We start from the raw sequence: 24,062 nt of genomic DNA, 5'->3' as shown, positions 1-24,062 counted from the left end.
CAGTGAACCACGGCTAATGATGCATGCAGGCAGAGTGGACTGATTTTTAGGGGGCACCATTCGGTCGGTGACACCGGGTCCTTCTCACTGTGTGGCCACTGTGCTAACAAACAACAAAAGAAATTAACAAAAAAAAAACAAAAAAAAAACAGTGGTTACGGTTTAATTTCTTTTGTTTTCCTTTTACCCAAATATAAGATCATAGAGTGAATTTGGGGTGTAGTGTTATGTTCATCTGCTGCAGCTTGTTAGGTACAGTTTATCTTCACACGTTATCTGCTGTGAGGCAACAGAACCTCACAGTTTTATATTTTTAGCCCTACAGGTGGAGGCATGCACTGATGTCCTTGGTCTCTCTGTAACTTGGGACTGTGTGTGTGTGTATGTATATATATATATATATATATATTTTTTTTTTAGAGGATATCTTCAGCACACCTGATCTGATTTTGATCAACCTCTTCAGGTAGACTTTGTCTCTTGAAAGGAAGAAGTTCTCAGGTTAATTAGCGATTTTCACTGGAAGATTTTATGAAATGTGTCCAGATGTTTCATTGTACGGAGAGCGCTGTGATCTCTGTACTAATATGTTTATAAAAACATTACCATAAATAACATAAAAGTGAAAATATGAGGCCATTTGCCATCAGATATGGATCAGGTTCAGCTTAAATGGTTTGCCTAAAGTTTGCCGGTCTCTCAGTGGTCTTCCAGTGATGATAAGAAATCAGTTGACTCAGTGACATCAGTCTCGGTACGTCTGCATGTTTCTTTCCCAACTATCACTCAGTGAGTGATTTAATTTGTTAATTCTCCCTTTGGACAAATGAAGGCATCTAATTAGTGACACCACCTGCTGAGGTGACTGCTTGCAATGAAAACCTGCAAACTGTGGAGCCGGGACGGCACAGGGCTGAAATTCCCCAGCTGAGCTGACAAATGAGCTAAACGTCTGTGAATTAGTTCCAGTGTTTCTTACAGGATTAAAGGGTCAGCACAGAAGAATTATGCACAAACCAATCCTGAAGGGAAACGTGACAGTGACACACCAAAAGTCCAATGCACCTGTGCTGTTTAACTGCAAACATTCAGCAGGGGGCGCCAAACAACCACAGATGAGTCATGCAGCTTTCACTTGTATCAATGGCAGTTCTCAGAAATGTCATTTCACTGCAGAATGACCTCTGTGTGTTGTGTAGGTCAAATATTTATTCACAGGACCTAAAAATATGAGAATGTCACCAAATGTAGTTCAAATGAATTACATATTTCACCAACAGTTCATAGATGGCATGTAAAATCGAAAAAAGCCACAGAAAATATTTATCATGACGGTTAAACCTCTTCAGTCATTTGAGTCATGCCCACACACACTGGACATTTTCTCTCCTTGTCACAGTTTCTTTTCAAGGAAAATATACTGAAATAAATATCTAAATATGGCTGGCTTCTTTAGGAAAATAAAGGCACTTGTCTTGTTTGTTGAATAATGATGAAAGTAACCACAGAGGATGTTAATGTTGAATCACGTGTTGTTCAGCACAGGCAAACATGCAAACGACAAAACCAGAATCAGAGCGGGTGAAAGTTCAATCACTCAATATGTTGAGACTAATCCTCTGATTAAGTTTAACAAAAATCTTATTTCATTACGGTATGAATTGTGAGCTAAAAACTGGCCTGTATTTTATTGTGAAAACATACAAAATCGTTATTTTCAGAATCGTTCTTCAGATGCCAGTTGCTTGATTTGTTGAGTAAACGTCAGTGTGCATTCATAAGCACGACTCTTCCAGTTTAAATGTTATTTATACACCTTTTAAATAAGTTAATATAGGTCACCAGGTGTCTTACCATCATTAAAGTTCAGAGTTCAGCTGCAACTGTGTTTTTGTAACTGGTACATTTTTGTTTTAGAAATCCCTCAACTCCATTTCAATCACCAAATTACAGTTCGATTCATGTATTTCATTTTGTTTGTTGAGCTTAACAGAAGTACACTTAATATATTTTGTGCCAAAATGATTTTGGTTTGCTTTTTTTGTATTGTGCATCTTTGCATTTGAGTGATTTTTGGATTTTACTTCATTTCATTGGCTGATGATTTAGGTTTTAATGCTGCTTGTTGCAGCATTTTATTTTTAGGAAGCCTTCCAAAGTTGTGGCACATTGTTGGATGTCCGTCTGCTTTTCAGCATCTCTGCATTTAACAATTTCACTTTGTAGAGCAGGTAGCTGAGTAAAGGAGGAGCTGGCCTGCTAATCCAGCTCGTGCCACTTGTCCGCATCCTTGGACAAGACACTTAATCTGCATTGTCTCAGTCCACCCAGCTGTGAAAATTTGAACTAGCCTTGGCCAGGGAAGTAAATGTGAGATATCACTGCAAAGCACTCTTGAGCATTTGAGAAATGGAAAAGCGCTACAGAAATGCAGACCTTCTTCAACACCAAAAATAACCCACAGACATTCTGAGAAACTTTCTGTTCCTGTTGTTCTATACATCACAAAATTGTTGGAGTTTGAGGATGTTTAACATGAAGCTCCAACTTTATTTAACTGTGAAAGGTTAAATTAACAAACAGTGCAAGTGCTAGTGCGCCTATAGACCCAAGAAAAAAAAAGCACACAAACTCCATGCAAGTTCAACTACAGCTGCTCCCAGTTTTCCATAATCCATCCAGCAGCATTCACTAACCATCCAGCAGGTGGCAGACACATTCATTATTACTTCATCGCCATTATGTGATGTTTTAATTTGGTGAGTTCCAAGACACATTTACTGATTTTTAGTTATTGCTTAATAAAACTGTGGTCTAACTCACCCACCAACTCACTCACTCACTCTCTCATCCTGGATTTGGAAATAAACACAACCAGCAGTGTTACTGACTGAATCACACTAACGTGTTAGGATTTGGGTAAATACAATATTGGCAGCTCTACCTGCAAAATTTTAAATTGGAAGGTTTCTAATTTATGTAACCCAAATATTGCTGTGTATTTTGTGGTTGACTGTTAGGGTTGGGATATGAAAAGTAAATAAATCACAATCTGTTCTGTGAGGTGGGGAGTCCTTACAGGATCTTAGTGAAACCCAACCATGCTCGAATTCCAACTGTTCTATGACATAATTTGGGATTTCCAGTTAAGATTTAATGAAAATCTGATAAATTTTGTTCAATTTATGATGGGAACAATAAAGTGTGACTGACGTACGGACATGCAGACAGGCACACACTGACTGAGTGCATTCCTCTCTCTGTCTTTTATCCTTATGGCCAACGGGGGACAAAAATGGTTTTCTGTGATATGACTCTTTTAAAGGAAAAAAAACCTCAGGAGTATACTCAGTGACTGGTGTATCCTTGCAGATTTTTAGACCTTACCCAGCATGCCAATGCCCAGCATGAATGCATCCATGCCGTACGGCATCACCCTGGAACGTCCTCTGGCTGAGCCTGTTGGCGTCATCACTTCCTTTGGCTGAGCTTTCTTACACTCAACCTACAGCAAAGACAAGAAATATTCATTCATACAGTACGTTTACAACATTACAGCAGAAACTATCAATATAACTCTGGATAGGGCTAAATAGTAGGGGTGTACATCTCTCCCTCATAAAAATGATACATGTCTAGATACATGGGCTATGATACAATTCAGGAATGATTCTTTGTATTATGAAACAGTCTCATTCAATGCAATTCGATTTGGTGCGATACGGTGCAATGCAGCGCAATTTTTTGTTTAACATTGGCCTTCATTTTCTGTAACAAATAACAATAATAAGAAAAAATTGGCATTGCTTACATTCAGATACATATTTTATGGAAAAACAGGGGACCTTCCACGGGTTTTTACTACTGTGCAGGAGCACACTGGTGCTACCGCTGCTCACCTTCTGTTCACCACTGGGGGCAGCACCATATACAGTAGCATAGAATAAGGCCAGAAGAAGAAGCCAGCTGTTGTTAGCGTAGCATAAACAGCATCATAACGTTTCTGTTCTGAGCCAGTATGACAGTATTAACAAACTGCAAACCAAATGTAAAATTCTGATAGTACATCTGTCTGTTATAACGCCTATAGTGCCATCAGATGTGGGTCTGGCTTTTACCTCATCTTCTGAGAGCCTTGCACCTCTCAACTTTTAAGACTATTTGAATACATGGAGGTAGCAACATAACAACCGATTTTATTATGTTAAAAACAAGTCATTGACTGGCACGTTGTACATTTAGTTTGATTCAGGTGCACGTGCACTGAGACTGGTGTATCTTTAAAATCCATTTTAGACTCCTATCTGTTAATTGTCTCAGCTCTTCTAAATACAGTTCAATTCCAACCATCAAAGTAGGAAATCATGAAACACACTTTTTTAGAATTTCCGTCAAATGCACTCAAACCTAAATTTGAAAACGATAACCAGGTACTACTCACACAACATAACGTACCATTTTGTTGTTGATCTCATGGAAATGGATCTCGCACACTTTCTCCACCACGTCTTCATTTTCAAAGGTGACAAATCCAAAGCCTGAGACAAATAAATAAATAAAATAAAAGATTATTATTCCAACACCTCAGTGAAGTGAGCTGTGTGATCATGTGCAGTGCAGCACTGATTATGTGCAGTTAATGAACAACTCAAACAAGACTGTCACCATATGGCCAACTGAAATACACACAATAATGTGTAATGTGTCAGAGTATGTTTGGAGCAAAATATTAACAGAATAGCAACAACTTGCTGCTTTCTACTTCCTGTTCAACATATTTAAGTGTCAGTGTTGTGGTCAATGCCATTTCAACGACACAAATAGTCAGTGCCCTTCCTTCGGATGAAAACAGGGTGATCTTTGGCCACAACTGGAAGGAAACATGGCAAACACACATGTGAATTTGCAGCTTCATATTAGGAAATGTTTAGATTGTGGATACAGAAGGCTCCAAAATTAATTTGCTTCTTTATGCAGAAAATTTTTCTGATTTAATTTTAGAATTTTACCAAACAAACTGCACATGAAGAGCTGAATCCAGATCAGCCTGACATCAGACAGCAAAATTTTAAAAGAAATTCAAACAGCAGGTTTCTCTCACAGCTGGCTGTTAGCTGGATTTAGTTCATATAAACACCTCATTTAGCATTCTGTGTTTATTTTGTGACAATACCAAGTACTGAAACAGCAGATAAATATAGAAACTATTCATTTTTAAAACATATGTGAAATTGTCATTCAGAAACAGAGAAACAATCACTCAGGTTGCCCTCATCATGTTTATTTGCTGTTCATGATGTCTACAGAGGGCATGATGCAGAAAAAAAAAATACTGTAATTGGTGTTGAAAAAGTGCCAAATGCTAATATTATAATTATCACATTTTCCATAATATTGTGTTTTGATTACTTTTGGAACACACAAAACAAACAAACCAATCTCAGAAACCCAAGCAAAGATACTTATTTCATAGATCATTAATTTTCTTGATTTAATAATAACTACTGTTCCTGTGCTTTTCAAAATGTAGCTGGTCTTGTTAATCAAAAGCTTGTTGTGGCTCACTGATTCCATCTTTATTAAGGGCTGCACCTGACCCATTTAATTGGGAAAGTATAAGGGAGCGAGGAAATGTACTGGACACCCTACCTCATGACTCGTAGGCCAGGATGTGTGCTACGTAAACTGAGGAATGACTTTGGGATTTTCCTTATCTTAAAAGCTTCGGAAAGTATACCACCAGTAAAGCTGAATACATTTGCTATGAATTACAGATCTTTTGTGCTTTATCAGCATTTGTAGGAAAAAGAAAGCAGAGAGGCCCGATCTAGACAATCTATAGCGCACGGTCTATGTATAGAGCTTTTGAACGTGTCCAACTCCAGGTTGTTATTGACACAGCACATCCAAGGGTACATTAAGACGAAAAGGGCTTGTATTTCATCTTGTACTTAATCACGCACGTGTTTTGGGAATAACAGCCTGCAGTGCAAAAGTCCGCTGTTCACACAACAGAATCACAATGAAAAATACTTCCATGACTATGTCTTTATGAACATGACTTTATAGCCAGTTACATGTCGAAGAAAAGTATTTAGCAGGTGTTTTGACCCACATGTGGAGCTCAGCAGAACAGGAAACCGGAGCTCTGATTATTACAGCCTCAGCTTTGGTGTAATGATCCAAACAGTGGCGATGGCCAAGTGGTTAGTGCACTAAGTTTCACTGTGGAAAGATCCCAGTCCAAACCCCAACTCTGCCGCATTTCTTCATGTAATGTGGAGTTGTGTCACAATGGGCATCCGGCATAAAACTTGTGCCAATTTAAATGCAGATCCACCTCGGCCTTGCTGTGGTGACCCTGAGTGCAAACAAGGGAGCAGCTGAAGGGACTTTGCTGTAGTGATCCAATCTGTGGGTGTTCTGAAATGATTATTTATCTAAAAATTAATGGATATTTGGATTATTTTGTAGGTTTTATATTTCACTGAAATTTGCATTATATTATTTATGGTCTGCTGGGGTTCTTGTTGGCCTGAGTGGTGTTGATGGTATTGCACAATTAATATTTTGCCGCACTGTCTCATAAATGCATGTGTCAAGTCAAATGTGATTAAGAGTATTTTTTTCAAAATTACGTTCTATGTGTTTATGTCAACAGTTTTTGCAAATACAATTTTAAATTTAGTTTCTTTAATGCTGTCAACAATTCAATATTTCCCAGCGTACAGTGAAAAGCTGCAGTGGTTTTCATATCTTTGAGGAATCATACTGGTACAGTCAGTAAAGTATGTAAGTAAGTATGACTGTTTATCTTTCTGCCACTGGTTATCAGACCCAAGAGGAATTATTACCAAAACCACAAAAGGGAGATCAACTTAGAAAACACTAGCTTTGAAAAACAAACAAAAAAAAAAACCCTAACAATATCTCGCTGAATATGAACTAATTTTTCTGGGGAATTTATTCTTGTAAGAAAGAATGCATACTAAATGGAAGAGATGCCGCCACACTCCTTCACTCTCTCCTTGTTAAAGTTTGACTTCCAGCCCAAGAAGATGATGGTGTGAGATGAGCCTCGCACACCTCATCTTTTAATCAGCTGTTGGTCATATTTTGGGGTTGAGATGTATTGTAGTTTCTAAAAAACTGATCTTAGGGCGATTACACCCAAATCCTTTAACCCTGATCACCTGTGGCTTCCCCCTCATTCCTTACTTGTCTTGTTAAGCTGCATCCTGACCACTAACCGTGCTGACCTTTAACGCCGTCGCTTCGTGTGCAGAGCACTTCTAACTCACCGAGAGAGGATGGAGACGAATGACGCACGGTCAGATTAAGAGCGGGCCAAAGACAGAAGGAGATCTGTGATCTCACCTCTCCAACCTTAAGTGACTAACTTTCTCATTTAGGAGGACGCGGTTCTAGGTGTCCTAGTTAGTGCTTCACCACAAAGTACCATCACGTCTGTGTGTGTCAGTGGCGCTCCGGCACATACCTCTGTGTCTGTTGGTTGTTTTGTCAAACATGAGCATGGCATCATCGACCTGCAGGAACAAAGCGGAGAATAGATGAGCTTCGACATTTTAACACGCACATCTACGCAGCACGGGGCGCCATTGTCCCTCTTCAGCGGTGGAGTAAGAGGAGAAAACAGATGGAGAGGGAGGGCAGAGGCAAGAGGGGGGTGGCAGCGGGGGGGGGGGGGGGGGGGTGACAGGTGACAAAGGAGAAAAGAAAAAGAATGAGAGCAAGAGGGGATTGGGGAAAGCAGCGTAGAAATAAAATGAGATACAATCTATCAACGTGAAGAAGAGCGAGCGCTCCCCGTTTGCAAGGTGCTGGAGGAAATTCACGTTCTTTTGGTGAAAGTCTCTTTTTCTCCTTTTTGCTTCACAAAAACTTTGTCCTGCTCCCCCCCTTTCATTCTTTCACCCTCGCTGTCTTTCTTTCCCTCACCACAAACTTTACTATTCCCATGGAGACCCTGTGAAGAATTTCAATTAGAGGGATTGCCCCCCCCCCCAACAAAAAAAACTCCTTTCAATGAACAGAAAGGAGCAGGAGAATAGAAAGCATGTGATAGGAAAAAAAAAAGGGAAACAGTGATGAATAATGGGGTGATAAAAAGAAGACAGATGATAAAGTTTTGATGGCGGTTACTAAAATCTGTTAACGGACATTTTAGAGGAGAAAGACAGAGAACAAAGTGAAGTGGTGGCTTTGTCAACATGGTCCCTTTTATTCTCCTCCCTGCACTCACTCCTCTGGCCTATTTATATTCCACCTCCCCCCCCTTCCCATCGCTCCCCCCTCTCTCTCCTCCCTCCCTCACTCGTCCTTCACTTGCATGAAAGTTAGCAACTTCAGCTCGAGCTCTGACGGCACGAGGACACGCCAAGGCTGCGATCACTGCAGAAAAAAAAAAAAAGTTTGATGTCAGAGAGACCAAACCAGCTCTGGGGATGGAAACGAATATTACGACATCTCGCTGCATTTACAAAAATGTGTTAACACAGTCCGATCCTGTATCATGCTCACAGACGGCGTATGACTACATGGCTATTTTCATGAGGCTGCAGCACTGAAACTCAAGCCAGTGTAACATGAGTGTCAAGGCCTCTGGATGACCAGGTCATCCGATTTCTAACCTTTAGCTCAAATGAAAAACACATCTCTCCCTGTCTGAACTGTGTGCAGTTAAAGGGGTCATATTAAGCACTTCTTCATCAGGCCAGTACAGGTCACGGGGGGCCATATACATCAACAAAACCACACATAAGTCTTTTTCCCACACATGGTGAATGTGCAAGTGAAACATACGCTGAGATCTCACACGTACGTTAGATCATGTGTGCACACGTTTTTCAGGGCAAGTCACGCCTGATATGCTGAAGTGAGAATGAAAAATAAGGAAAGACTTTATTTAGGTTAAAGTCAGGTCCGGGTGGATGAGCAGGTTTCATGTGTCACTGCATCCAACAAACTGCACAACTGCCTTGGGTCCTGGATGGCAACCACCCAGGCAGACATCCTGTCCATGACCACCTCCTCAAAGGATCTTTTGAATACTGCTGGAATGGCATTAGCCCTTTCACCCATTAGGCATGTACATGTAGCACCCACTAGCCAATTTGCCACTATCCCCCACAAACACCTCACAACACCACAGTTTCCAACACTTTCCAGGATGGGATGTCACACACACACTTCTGTGTGACATGTCCTTGAAATCACCGCATTATTCATACACTCCAAATCCATGATAAAATAAAAAAAAAACAACAACAACAAATACAAAGTTATTAAAGCAGCAGATGACTTGCTTCTTTAAAGGCCACTCAATGCCACGCACATGCTGGCAGCAAGTATAGCACATCAATGATTGTCACTAACACAATACAATTGTGTCAAATGAACATCAAATTAGTGACTATTTAGGTGTAGAAAATGTCCTGGTTTTAATCAGATAAAAGTAAACAATTTGGGTGATAACACAGAAAGGAATTAAGTTATAACTTCACAAAAGGTTTAAATTTGAAGCAATCATTAGAGCAGGAGCTTCCTGTTTTAATGGCATCAAAAATGCAAAAACTCTGTAGTATGATTCAATTAATTAAACTGTCTATTTCTTTTCTTCTCCTATTGTTTAATTGGTGATGAAAACCAAACTCAACTTCCTGTAACTGGTGTGAAAGTCTGAAACATCCAAAAAGTGATTTCACGCTGGCATCAGAACGTGGTCCGGGGCTGGTTTCACACCTGCTACTTTGGATGAGACAAAACTGAGTACATTTTATTTATTATTATTTTGACAGCACAGTGGCTTAGTGTGGTGAGAAGAGACCTTCTTGCCTCACAGAAAGAAGGTTATGGATCGATTCCCACCTGTGGCCTTTCTGTGTGGAGTTTGCATGGGTTCTCTCCGGCTTCCTCCCACATTTAAAGACAAGCAAGCTAGGTGAATTGGAAACTTTAAATCGTCCCCAGATGTGCATGTGGGTGTGCATGTGTTTGTCTATATGTGGCCCTGTGACAGACCGGTGCTGTCCACCACCCCCTTGATCGGAGTAAGCGGTTGAAGATGTGTGTATTGTTTTTTTTTTCCTGGGTGGTGATGAAAAGGTTCATTTCCATTTACTGCTCAAGACATTCTGATTTTTAGATGAATAACTTTAAAATCTGGGATAGCAAAAACTTTGACTGTGACTGTATGTGTCATGTGCTGGTTTTGATGGACAAATGAAAGTTTGGTGACATAACGTCCACAGTGGCAGGACAAAATTTTTTGCAAATCCTTTCTGAATGTGGTGATGATGAATTTGAAAATGGTGTTCACCCTGATATTAAGCATATTAAGGACGAGCACCTTCCTCCTCTTTATGTCCTTCATTCAGTCCCCCCCCCCTTTCATTCCCTCATGCTTTCCATTCTTCCAGTCTTCCAAAGTCAATGACACAGTCGAGGCAGCAGTAAGCAGACAGCTACGAGCCAACATGTTATCACAAGACTCGTGTTACATACACAGCTAGCCACGCTAGCATTAGCAACATTTATCCTGACGCTTAGCATAGCCACTCCGTGGCACTTTTCATTCTAGGTTAATGGGGTTAGCCTAATTGTCTTCCATGACGATACAATGGTGTGCTGACCCGTATTCTTTCACGTGTGTGCGCTTGTGCTGTGGTCGCACACCAGCGGCTTGTTATTGCCAAAACCAAGACACTCTCCAATGTCCGCTGCCCAGGGTGCTGTAAGACAATCCGATTGGATAGCTGTGGGGGTCTGAGATTGGTTTAGCAGCGGCACAGTCGCTAACTACTCAGCATGCATGTGGAGAAAAGTTAAGGTCATATTCTCGTGAAGTTACAACACCCTCAGATGTACTGAGACGGTGGTCAGCTGTGATCATCTGCAGCTTTGAGCACGTCCAGCTTTGAGCATGCAGATTTTATCTACAAAAAGGACCGTTACACTTTTTTTTGTAGCATTATGAAAGGTGGCATTCACATGTTTTCCCTGCTGTCTCCTCACATCTCCCCTCTCATCCCTCCCTCTCTCCCTCTCTTGCCATCCCTCTAAACAGGACAGCAGACAAAGTGTTCAGTCAAGCCTCCTAATCGCCAGCTCACATGGGTGAGTGGACTCCCAACTTTTCCCGTCTGTCCTGACCGTGTTGTATTTCTCATCTTATCCACTCTTTGAACTGCTTGTTTTTTCTGACCTATACTCTCTTTTTTCCATAGTAGACGGTCAAGTGGACATTTAAATTATGTGAATTCCCCCGAGTTTAACAACAGCAAAAGACAGAATGAAATCCTTGATAAGGGGGCCATACTCGGGATGAAATGTAATTTACTGTATGAGCCAAAATGGTATCTGCACACCCTGCAACTAATTCAAAATTAACTGAAGGACAATTTTTTTTTTTTTTTTTAAAGGATGAACGTTAAAAAACATTTCGCACATACTTGTTTGTATTCCGCCTATTCATCCTTCCACCTAGGAGAGCCTTCATGGACATTATGCCATATCTCAACAACTGCTGGTTCTACAATCACAATGGTGGTGTGAGTTATTAGCAAAATACAAGTTTATATAGGCTGTACAGAAACAGCTTGTCAGAAAGTGAAACATTACCATAGTATGTATTTCCTTTATTCACAAACTTTTAAAAACAAAGTTGCACAACAAAACAGAATAAAACACAGAAAAAGAAATAACTTAAAGAAAAAAAGCACCAGACCTTTACCCTGTACACAGGTGTGTAATTACGACCATACATTCTTACTTGCTGAGAAAATTTACCTCAATTATTTGTCAATGCACAAAGTTCTATAATTTGTTGTGTAAGTCTGAATACCTCTTCATCAAAGTAATGCTGCCAAGAGGCACAAACATTACTAATATCACACTGAAATTTATACAAATAGGTATCTCCTCTTAGGACCAATTACGTAATGGGAGCCTAAAAGGTCCATATTGCTAATTGTACTTACAACATTATTATCACTATTACACAGCTTATCAACAAATTTTATACAACGCTTAGCAAAATGAAGGTCAGTACTCATACAGTTTGCAAAGTACGGCGAAATGCGTGGTATATGGCACATGCCAGACTTTACGTATGGCCTTTCTCCAAGCACAATAAATGGTTTCAATTTCATTAGAGCACAAAAGAAGAATTTGGCCACCATAAAATGAAGTACAATACCTATGAAACAACTCATTCCTGATGATGGAGTCAGCATTTTTAAAATCAGCAAAAAACATATTACACTGACGATTAAAATCTGCCACACATTTGCTCAGTTAAATTAAAAATGTCTTCATGAAGTTTATGACCCAAGTGAGTAACTTTATCAATTCGAGGTACTCAAACATTGTTTACAAAAATAACAGGATCCGATGGTCTAGCCCTAGTACACTTGTAATAAGCTCGCTCTTTTTGCCATTAAACAAAATGTCAAATTTTTTAGCATACTCTTCAAACAGTAATCATACATTCTAATGCACTGACACTAAGTGCCAGTAGTTTGATATCATCTGCATAACTAAATTCACCAGCATAGACACTACCCATATGACAGCCAACACCCAGATTTGGCAACTTGTCCATCAACCCATCAACATACACAAAAAATAATATAAGGGACATGACCCCACCCCATTGTTTAACCCCATTAGAAATTGAAAAATAAGGGGAATGTATATTCTCTCATATAACCATCAGTTTTTGACTGAGGTACATATTTAAAGAAACCTACAATATATGGGACATAAACCTTTATCTGTTAACACTGTAAATAAATGACAGTAAATGGTCCTGTCAAATGCTTTATTTGCATCTAACATAAGATCATACACATGGGAACCATTGTTAGCATAATATGAAAATGTTTCAACAACCAGTGGTGGGCACACTTTCGCTAACCGCTAATTATCGAAGCTAATGTTCTCATTACTGGCTTAGCTTTTCAGATAACTCTGAAAACCATCAGCAGACCAATTACCTTTCGATAAATTTAGGTCTGATCATTTTTAGACCACTAACATATTTTTGCGGGTATAGTGAATAAAGCTTAACAGTTAAAAATATTTGTGAAGTCTGAAATCAAATATTTTAGTGACTGCCTGTTTCATGTTTTGTAGCAGACAGACAGCTATGAGAGGTACATCTCTATCTTCTGCAGGCACAGGATAACTGACTACCAGACAGAAAGAAAGAAGAAGAAGAAAAAAGACAATTTCTCTTCACACCATACAGACTTGCCGGCATATCACCCAAGTCATGCACAGACAGACTTATGGCTAAAATTTTAATCAAACTAATTCCTTACAAGTTATTTAAATTAGCGACATGTCTGTCATTTTATAAAGTGAAAATATCAGCTATGTTTTAGTTTTAAAGTAATGCAATCATTTTTGAAGGTTTTAGTGTTTAGACACACATGCCACAATGCATTATGTGTAAATTAGTTTCCTGACGAGTGGTTGGTTGGTATAACACTCAGCTTACTGTGTTGTGGGTTTTACAAATAAATCTATATTTCTAAATATTATAATAATATATTGTAATATTATATAAATAGTTGGCCTTTTTTTTACAAATGAAAAAAATGACATATTTACTTTATAAAACGACAGATGTGACGTTAATTTAAATAACGTCTGGAATTAGTTAGTTTAAAATTTAAACAATAAGTCAAAACTGTCTGCCTGTGCATGACTTGGGTGATATGCCGGTGAGTCTGTATGGTGTGAAGAGAAATTGTCTTTATTTTTCCCTCCCTCTTCCTTTTGCTCTTCTATTTCCTTTCTCTCTGGTCACCAGGTCTCTTTTGCTCAGAGAAGGCTGATCTGACACAGAAGCGCTGAGTCGTTGTTGTGTCAGTAGCTGCTAGTGTCCTGAAGTCAATACTGAAAGTTATCAGCTAGCTTTAGCTTTTATCTGAAATTTCCACTAAAATTTTTAGGGGTTTATCATTTTAGCTTTATAAAAGTTAACTTTTCAGTTAGTGGATTAACTGTAATCAAAGCTAACTTTTTGGCTAACTGTGCCCACCACTGTCAACAACCACTGCCGTTCACATACCAGTTGACAAACCATCCTTATACCCAAATTGCAAATTACTCGCACATAATTTAGTGCTTTCCTTTAAAAGGATAATAACATGAAGTAATTTACAAATATGTTTGTAAATTCGGGCGGTGGAAGGAGTACTTCGAGGATCTCCTCAATCCCATCGTCACGTCTTCCGAAGAGGAAGCAGAGACTGGGGACTCAGAGGCGGACTCATCCATTACCCAGGCCGAAGTCACCGAGGTGGTTAGAAAGCTCCTCGGTGGCAAGGCTCCTGGGGTGGATGAAATCCGTCCTGAGTACCTTAAGTCTCTGGATGTTGTGGGACTGTCTTGGCTGACACGCCTCTGCAACATCGCGTGACGATCGGGGACAGTGCCTCTGGATTGGCAGACCGGGGTGGTGGTCCCTCTGTTTAAGAAGGGGGACCAGAGGGTGTGTTCCAACTATAGGGGGATCACACTCCTCAGCCTCCCCGGTAAGGTCTATTCCAGAGTACTGGAGAGGAGAATTCAACCGATGGTCAAACCTCGGATTCAGGAGGAGCAGTGTGGTTTTCGTCCTGGTTGCGGCACACTGGACCAGCTCTACACGCTCCATCGGGTGCTCGAGGGTTCATGGGAGTTTACCCAACCAGTCCACATGTGTTTTGTGGATCTGGAGAAGGCGTTCGACCGTGTCCCTCGGGGCACCCCCTGGGGTCCGGGGTCCTTTGCTAAGGGCTATCCGGTCCCTATACGACCGCAGCAGGAGCTTGGTTCACATTACCGGTAGTAAGTCAAACCTGTTTCCAGTGCACGTTGGCCTCTGCCAGGGCTGCCCTTTATCACCGGTTCTGTTCATTATTTTTATGGACAGAATTTCTAGGCGCAGCCAGGGTGTAGAGGGGGTCTGGTTTGGGAACTACAGAATCTCGTCTCTGCTCTTTGCGGACGATGTGGTTCTGTTGGCTTCGTCAAATCAGGACCTTCACCATGCACTGGGGCAGTTTGCAGCCGAGTGTGAAGTGTCCGGAATGAAAATCAGCACCTCCAAATCCGAGGCCATGGTTCTCGACTGGAAAAAGGTGCTTTGCCCTCTTCAGGTCAGTGGAGTGTCCTTGCCTCAAGTGGAGGAGTTTAAGTATCTCGGAGTCTTGTTCACGAGTGAGGGACGGATGGAGCGTGAGATTGATAGACGGATCGGTGCAGCATCTGCAGTGATGCAGTCGCTGTATCGGACCGTCGTGGTGAAGAGAGAGCTCAGTAGGGCGGCAAAGCTCTCGATTTACCGATCGGTCTACGTTCCGATCCTCACCTATGGTCATGAGATTTGGCTCATGACCGAAAGAACGAGATAGCGAGTACAAGCGGCCGAGATGAGTTTCCTCCGCAGGGTGGCTGGGCGCTCCCTTAGAGATAGGGTGAGGAGCTCAGAGTCGAGCCGCTGCTCCTCCACATCGAAAGGAGTCAGTTGAGGTGGCTCGCACATCTTTTCCGGATGCCCCCTGGACGCCTCGGAGAGGTGTTCTGGGCACGTCCCATTGGGAGGAGGCCCCAGGGAAGACCCAGGACTCGCTGGAGGGACTACATCTCTCGGCTGGCTTGGGAACGCCTTGGGGTTCCCCCGGAGGAGCTGGGGGAGGTGTGTGTGGATCGGGAGGTCTGGGCAGCTTTGCTTGAGCTGCTGCCCCCGCGACCCGACTCCAGATAAAGCGGAAGAAAATGGATGGATGGAATTTACAAATAACACTGGTTAAAGTAATGGCACAAAAATTATCTGACCCTGTTAAATTTAACCGCCCTTCGGGATGGGTACCATAGTGCCATCTGACATACCATCAGGTGTAAAACCATGCTTAATCATGGCAGTATACGAGGTCTGTTAGAAAAGTATCGGACCTTTTTATTTTTTTCAAAAACTATATGGATTTGAATCACGTGCGATTACATCAGACAAGCTTGAACCCTCGTGGGCATGCGAGAGTTTTTTCACACCTGTCGGTTACGTCATTCGCCTGTGGGCAGGCTTTGAGTGAGGAGCAGTCCACCCCTCCCGTCGGAATCCCTTTGTCTGAGAACTTCCTGAGAGACTGGCGCTTTGTTGATCAAATTTTTTTCAAAAACTGTGAGGCAGATCGAAATGGATACCATTCGAGAAATTCAGCTGGTTTTCTGTGAAAATTTTAACGGCTGATGAGAGATTATGGACTGTTGCTGTCGCTTTAAGGACTGCCCACGGAGCGGGACGTCGCGACGTGCCCTGAGCCGCTGCTGTCTGCCTGTTTCGAGCTGAAAGCTTCCAAATTTAAGCCTCTGTTGACCCAGGACGTCGTGAGAGAACAGAGAACTTTCAGAAGAGGTCGGGATCAGCAGTTTATCCGGACATTCCACTGTTAAAGGAGATTTTGTAATGAAAGAAAGTGCGGATGGGTCCGCGCGTTGGCAGGCAGCCGGCGCCGCGCGCCGCCACAGGAAAAACACCTCCGTTGGAAGCCTTAAGGACAAGTTGGAACATGTCCAGCTGTTAAACAGTTTCTCAGATACTCACTCAACTGAAAGCCATCAAAAGCCGCCTGGTTTTTACAAATGGTTATCAACACGGAGGTGTTTTTCCTGTGCCGCCGCACCGCGCCGGCTGCCTGCCGACGCGTGGACCCGTCCGCACATCTTTCATTAATAAAATCTCCTTTAACAGTGGAATGTCCGGATAAACTGCTGATCCCGACCTCTTCTGAAAGTTCTCTGTTCTGTCACGACGTCCTGGGTCAACAGAGGCTTAAATTTGGAAGCTTTCAGCTCGAAACAGGCAGACAGCGGCGGCTCAGGGCGCATCGCGACGTCCCGCTCCGTGGGCAGTCCTTAAAGCGACAGCAACAGTCCATAATCTCTCATCAGCCATTAGAATTTTCACAGAAAACCAGCTGAATTTCTCGAATGGTGTCCATTTCGATCTGCCTCACAGTTTTTGAAAAAATTTTGATCAACAAAGCATCAGTCTCTCAGGAAGTTCTCAGACAAAGAGATTCCGACGGGAGGGGTGGACCACTCCTCACTCAAAGCCTGCCCACAGGCGAATGACGTAACCGACAGGCGTGAAAAAACTCACGCATGCGCACAAGGGTTCAAGGTTGTCTGATGTAATCGCACGTGATTCAAATCCATATAGTTTTTGAAAAAATAAAAAGGTATGTTAGTTTTATCACAGACCTCATACAAAATGGAGAGTACAACATACAATTTGCAACAACTATAAATAATATGATCCATTGTAAGGTAAGAGGTACCATCTCTGTTATTACATTTAAGTTTTTTAACACCATCAACAATGTCAGATACTGTGATACTATGAACACCATATGCACATGTACCATCTACATTACTATTAGCACATATTAACTGATAAATTTCAGACTGTAACTTACGCATTTTGTATTTGTCATATGGAACACTATTATACAAGGTAGGGGTGTCAGAAAAAAACGATTCACATCCGAATAGCGATTCTTATTTATTACGATTCTGAATCGATCCAAAATGTCCAAGATTCGATTTTTAAAAAGCATTTTTTTAAACATTTTCTTGCTTAGTCGCTGCGTGTACTGTTTGTCAGGCAACGGCTTCCGTACTACAGCGTCCCCACAAGGGGGGTGGGGGGGGTGGGTGGGGTGGGGGGGGGAGGTGGTCCAGTGTGCTTCAAACACTCTAGATATTCTATTCACTGGATGACTGAAAACTTTCATCAACAAATTCAATTGTTCAGCTAATGTTGGTTTTATTTCAAAGTTTATTTTGGAAAAGTAGGGCAGGGGCCAAGTGGTTAATGCGCTTGGTTTCAGTGCAGAAGGTTCCGAGTTCAAATCCCACCCCTGCCACATTTCTCCATGTAATGTGGAGTTGCGTCAGGAAGGGCTTCTGGATTTGCTGTGGCGACCCAGAGTGCAAACAAGGGAGCAGCCAAAGGGACTTACAGGGCAGTTTCCCTTTCCCAGTTTCCCAAATCTTTAAAAGTAAACTTTACATGTTAGGCTTTATAGCATTTTTCTTCATTTGACATGAAAGCCACAAAAACTGGATTAAAAGATCACTTAAAAAAAAAGTTTTTAAATTCTCGTAGAGAGTGTTGTTGGTTTCATTGTCAGAATTTTTACAAATTCCACATAAGTAGAAAATATTCCAGTAATGACCAACTCATGACTGTAAATACAATGTGTCAGACATCAGCATCTAGCATCGACTCTACAGCTTTTGACGCATGTTGATATAACGTTAGGACCCACCCCGAATCAATAAACAAGTGACCCCTACCCCCACACACCCTCTCCCACCGTCCTAGAATATATTTTGTACTGCAGATGTCAATTCTCATGAAATGCTGAAATGCTCCCTCACAATTGATAAAGGTGTTGTTGAAAAACACAGCAGATTCCCTGTCTTCCCAGTAAGGCTCACTCCATATCATTGCGTGTACATGAAGGCTGCATTGCTGAAGTCATTATTTTTTGCATCAAGGCAGAAGTAAGTGAGGTATAAATTTTATAAATAAAATGGAAGAAATTTTGCAGTTCTTTAATGTGAACTGTGTTATTGTTTTTGGTGATGGATGAACAGATTTCACAAGCTGCTGTACAGCGCATGAAACTGTAAATCAGGGCTGCCCAATTTGACTCAGCAGGGGTGCCAAGGCTTAAATATTCAAGAATAAAAATCCCTGAGATCTGCCAGTAATGACTGGAGGTACTCTGCCAATAAAATACACATTAAATTCTGCTGATACGAGATCCATTGTTTGCACCCATGCAGCTGGGGGAAATTATGCAGAAACTGAGTTCTTCTTGACTTTGGGTATTCTATGATGTGCTCATGAGATTTTTCTAAGTGATATATATTTTAATTTCTGTTTTTATATTTTTTTGCGATATGTAGCATTTTTACCACTGATGAACCTTTGCAAGAACATGGAAGGATTAGACAAAGGTTGAACACTTTAGTTTAGTGGAAAATGTGCTAATTTCCTAGGCCTCATTATTGTAAAGCCAAAACTGCAGGGTAATGCCACAAATGAGCTGTTGGGACAGGCAAATACCTTAAGTGGGCCTCTGGCCATTTATTTATTTATTTATGCCCTTGTACACACAACTTTGTCCTATAGACACAGTGTGATTATTATCTTTATTTGACTGCTTACATTTTGTTTTTTATTATTATTAGTTTTATAGTTTTTTGGTGAAAGTCCTGCAACATCTTTGAATGATATTTTCAATTCTAGCTGACAAAATTAGCATGTTAATTGTTCATCATGAATGTGTTGTTGTTGGTTGTGCTGCAAAAACCTCTGTAAAATTATATGGAAATGTGCTATTTTTGTACTACATGAACGCTGGAACTGTTGGAACACAACAAATTCAACTCAGCCCAACTTTTACTCTGACAAATAGTGTTGACACAAAAAGATCAGATGGGTCATTTTTCACAGCCGAAATCTACTTTTTTCTCAGCTCCTTTTTTTCTTCTCAAATCCTTTTAAATATGATAGAATTAAACATCATTTCTGTATGAACAGACAGATCAGTAGGATAAGGAGTTTGGGTTCCAGTATATAGTCCTGGGTTTGCTTCTAGTTATGTTACCTGACTGTGTCCTTGGACAAGACACTTGGGGTTTGATTTACTAAAGGTTGCATGTGTTAAAATATGCACAAACACCATAGCATTTGCAATAAATAAATAAATACATACAAATAAACCCTGCATGCTAATTTAGTAACAGAGTGCACTGATGAATGCGTCTTTCAAATATGCAAAATAGCATAACAGAATATTTACAGAGGAATCCTTCAAATGGTGATAGAAGCACCAAATTTGACAAAAGTACACCTTATAATTTGCTCTTTTGAAAATAACCGATGGGCCACTTTAATTTTCAATAGGCGGCCACGTAGAGGTCAATTGAAGAATTACATAGGGGTCAAAATCTAAAAATGCTCCAGTCATATTGAAAATTACACCACATTATTTGTCTGATTGTAAAGATTCCAAAAAGGTATAGTTTGGACTATCTATGACTGAATTCTATGGAGTTATGGGGTAAAAACAACAAGAATGGTGACAAAGTTCAGTTTCAGTTTGTACAGGGGTCAAAAGTTAGAGTTGCTCCAATTTTCTTCAAAGGCGATGCAAATTATTGGTCGAGTTAATAGGGTTTCAAAATGGAATAGTTTGCACCATGTATCATGCTTAGTTATCACGTTACAGGGTAACATATGTCACATGTCATAGAATTCAGTGGACATCAACATTATTTGACCTTTACTTTAGAGACCAAGCATTCAACACAGTCAAAACTATTACATTTATTAATCCAAGTATCTCAATCAACAATTTGGACCATTTTTTTACTAAAATTGGAGCAACTTTAACTTTTGACCCCTGTACAAACTGAAATTGACCTTTTATCACCATTCTTCAGGTTTTTACCCCATAACTCCATAAAATTCAGTCATAGATAATCCAAAATATAACTTTTTGGAATCTTTATGATCAGACAAATAATGTGGTATAGTTTTCAATATGATTGGAGCATTTTTATATTTGAACCCCTGTGTAATTCTTCAATTGACCCCTACATGGCCGCTATTAAAAATTCAAGTGGCCCATCATTTTTTTTTTTCAAAAGAGCAATGTCTAAGGAGAGTTTGTGCTGGATTTGGTGCTTGTATCACCATGTGAAGTATTGTTTCAGTTATTTGCTGCACTATTTAGTGCATTTTCCTTCATGGAATTTGACGTTTGTCCACCTTAGTGCACAAATTTGTGGAAGGGAACATGCAAAAAGGTTACATTTACACATGTAACACGATTCATCAAGGTTAAAAGGCAATTCAGCAGGTGCTGATAGCATCTGTATTGTACTCGTTTGAAACCTTGGCATTAACTTATTGCATTTGATAAGCTGCTGTTCTGGCAGCACAGAGGCTCCACCTCCTCACATACAGAATAATAAAAAAACAACATAAAAATCATTAAATGTAATACTGGAGCATATTTAAAGAATTAACAGATTCTTTGTGCTTTTTCTTTAAAAAATAAATCTCTCCATGTGTAACACGTGGGCGACAGTAGATTTTGGTGTTACTCATGATTGCTGTCACTTGGGGTCTATATCATTTCTCAAAACTCAGTACGATACAATACATATCGCTGGACATCCAATACTTGATACGTATCACAATATCAAAACATTTATATGCTTAATACTGCTTATAAGAATTTTATTTAAATGCATGCATAAATTGTAATGTGTGGCGTTAGTGGGCAACCTAGCTTTTTAATACTTCAGCTATACCGCTTAATATGTGTTGTATTAGTATGTACTTTTGCACATTTTCACCTTTTCTTTGCCTTTACACTATCCCAAATTGACAAAACCTATGTTTGTTTGATAAGATTAGTAACCCCAAGACCCTTAATCATTTCCATATTTGTGGCTTCCCTCACCCTAACTGACCTGATTTTAAATTTCGGACCCCAAACAGACCCAGTTATGCCCTCGCTTAGACAATGCTTTAAAAAAAAAATAAAAAAAAATAAAGCCATTGCTTTACAGCCCACTTTAGTAATGCAGAAAAGTTAAATTAAGTAAACATATTTTTGTATGGCTCATCAATCCCACTTAATGCAAAATTGTAGTCAAATGTAGGTACAGAGTAATACTTATTAAACATTTTAGTTGCAATAGTTAATAGATAAACTGTTATTAGTAGTAGCAGTAGGACAGCACAGTGGCTTAGTGGTTAGCACTGTTGCCTCACAGCACAGTCTAAGCAGGAAGACTGGAGAACTCATGTATTTATTTGGAAAACATAACTCGGTAAAAAGGTCTTGTCTGTGCTTTTGCCACGTGCATCCCGAGAAAGCGTTTTGGTGCATATTTGAAAGACAGCAAAGCATTAAGTTTTGTAACCTCTCTGCTGCTGTTTTTAGCTGCTGCATCTGCTCCGTGCTAACAGTCAGATGAGGCACACAGATGTATGTATATTAAAGGAAAAAAGCGTAAATATGTTTGTAAAATTCATAGCAGGTGTGCTGCTGTTGTTCATTGCATACCTCTGATTTTTTTGAAAACTCTTTCAAAGCCCAAAACAGTGGACTAATAGCTTGTGACATCCAGCATTGACAGCCTGGAAAATATAGGAACGGGAATACTGGTACTTGAATCAAATGTCTTATACCAGTACTTCAATAACCCATTATAGATCCCTACTGTCACTGATGTCACATAAATAAACACATCTCGGAATCTGTGAGTACACAGACAGTTGTGCGTTGCACCGGCAGAGCACAGCACATTTATTCACCAGTTTTCTTAAATAAACCAATTATTGGAACACTCACTCATCTTCAACCACTTAAACCAATTAAGGGTCGCAGGGGGCTGGAGCCTAGCCCAGCAGCTATAGACCGTGAGGCAGGGTACACCCAGGACAGGACGACAGTCTGTCGCAGGGCCACATTTAGAAAAACAAACACATTCACATCCCCACGTACACCTGTGGACAACTTAAAGTTTCCAATCCACCTAACCTGCGTGTCTTTGGATGTGGGAGGAGAGAACCCACGCAAACACACGCAGAACATGCAAATTCCACACAGAAAGGCCACAGGTGAGAATCGAACCCATGACCTTCTTGCTTCTTGCTGCAACAGTGCAAACCACTAATCCACCGTGCTGCCTTTATTGGAAGAATAATTAATAAATTATTTTGGCTTCTCCCTTTTCCTATATGGATGTGCATGCTAATATGGCATAAGTTGTGCACTGCATGATGCCCTTCCACATTACACGCAGAATGGACACTGGTGGACTTGAACTGGGAACCTTCTGATCTCAGTGCATGCCCACCAACCACTTGCCTGTGATGGTACATCATGTTTACATGTATGAAATTAGACATTTTTTGTTTGTTTTTTAATTGCTGGCACATAAACATGCTCAGTTATGAGGTAAGGTTTGCGTGCAAGGAAGCACAAGGTGTGTACCTGCAAGTGGGTCGTTGAATTTGATTTTGCACTGATGGCCATTAATGAGCAAAATCCTTATTTACATATGTCACATCCACTATCAATTGCACAATTATCTTTGTAACTTACATCTTTCCCTGTTAAGACTATTTGGCCTGTCAGCAGAGAGCATCTTTTCCTCCATTCTTCGTGGTCCAGGAAATCCCCCTCTACCTCCAGTCTGTCAATTCTGCCAATTCTACATTTTGTGATTATTTCCTGAGTTTTATGCCTCCACCTTTTCCTAAGTCTTCCCAGTTGTCATTTCCATTCTGGTTTAAAGTTGAAGGCTATTTAATCAAATTAGCCTTAGTAAATCGCCCGCCAAACTATCTCCACCCAAAACACCTGATTTGACCTTTGACCCTGATAAAATGATTCAATATTTTTATTTTCTCATGTACGATCAATAAACCCAACCACGCTCTGACACCTTGCTGTCCCTCAGAAATTAAACAATGGGGGTTCAGATTTGCTCAGCTGTGAAAGCACACAGGAAAAAACACAGCTTGGTCCAGAACACCTGAGCAGCCTTTTCAGTCAGCATTCGTTCGTTTATGTAGGTGTGCTCTTACAAGTATACAACCCCTGGCAAAAATTATGGAATCACCGACCATGGAGGATGTTTATTCAGTTGTTTAATTTTGTAGAAAAAAAGCAGATTACAGACATGACACAAAACTCAAGTCATTTCAAATGGCAACTTTCTGGCTTTAAGAAACACTATAAGAAATCAGGAAAAAAAAATTGTGGCAGTCAGTAACGGTTACTTTTTTAGACCAAGCAAAGGGAAAAAAATATGGAATCACTCAATTCTGAGGAAAAAATTATGGAATCATGAAAAACAAAAGAACGCTCCAACACATCACTAGTATTTTGTTGCACCACCTCAGGCCTTTATAACAGCTTGCAGTCTCTGAGGCATGGACTTAATGAGTG

The 24,062-nt window shown here is 40.4% G+C and overlaps 1 protein-coding gene across 2 annotated transcripts in view; it reads right to left on the bottom strand.

The window, feature by feature from the left end:
• LOC117507250 (RNA-binding protein Musashi homolog 1-like) overlaps window positions 1-24,062 on the bottom strand; it is a 78,060-nt gene that overhangs the window by 11,200 nt on the left and 42,798 nt on the right. For both annotated transcript variants that reach the window (XM_034167083.1, XM_034167082.1), the window contains exons 7-9: window positions 7,499-7,547; window positions 4,456-4,538; window positions 3,388-3,505 (exon numbers count right to left, since the gene is read on the bottom strand). In XM_034167083.1, the coding sequence (XP_034022974.1) occupies window positions 3,388-3,505; window positions 4,456-4,538; window positions 7,499-7,547 (250 nt within the window). The remainder of the gene's footprint in view (window positions 1-3,387; window positions 3,506-4,455; window positions 4,539-7,498; window positions 7,548-24,062) is intronic.

The sequence above is a fragment of the Thalassophryne amazonica genome, chromosome 3, assembly GCF_902500255.1.
Source record: "Thalassophryne amazonica chromosome 3, fThaAma1.1, whole genome shotgun sequence".
Taxonomy (NCBI): domain Eukaryota; kingdom Metazoa; phylum Chordata; class Actinopteri; order Batrachoidiformes; family Batrachoididae; genus Thalassophryne; species Thalassophryne amazonica.
Note: the sequence above shows the minus strand (reverse complement) of the source record. Positions and strands in the feature narration are given on the sequence as shown.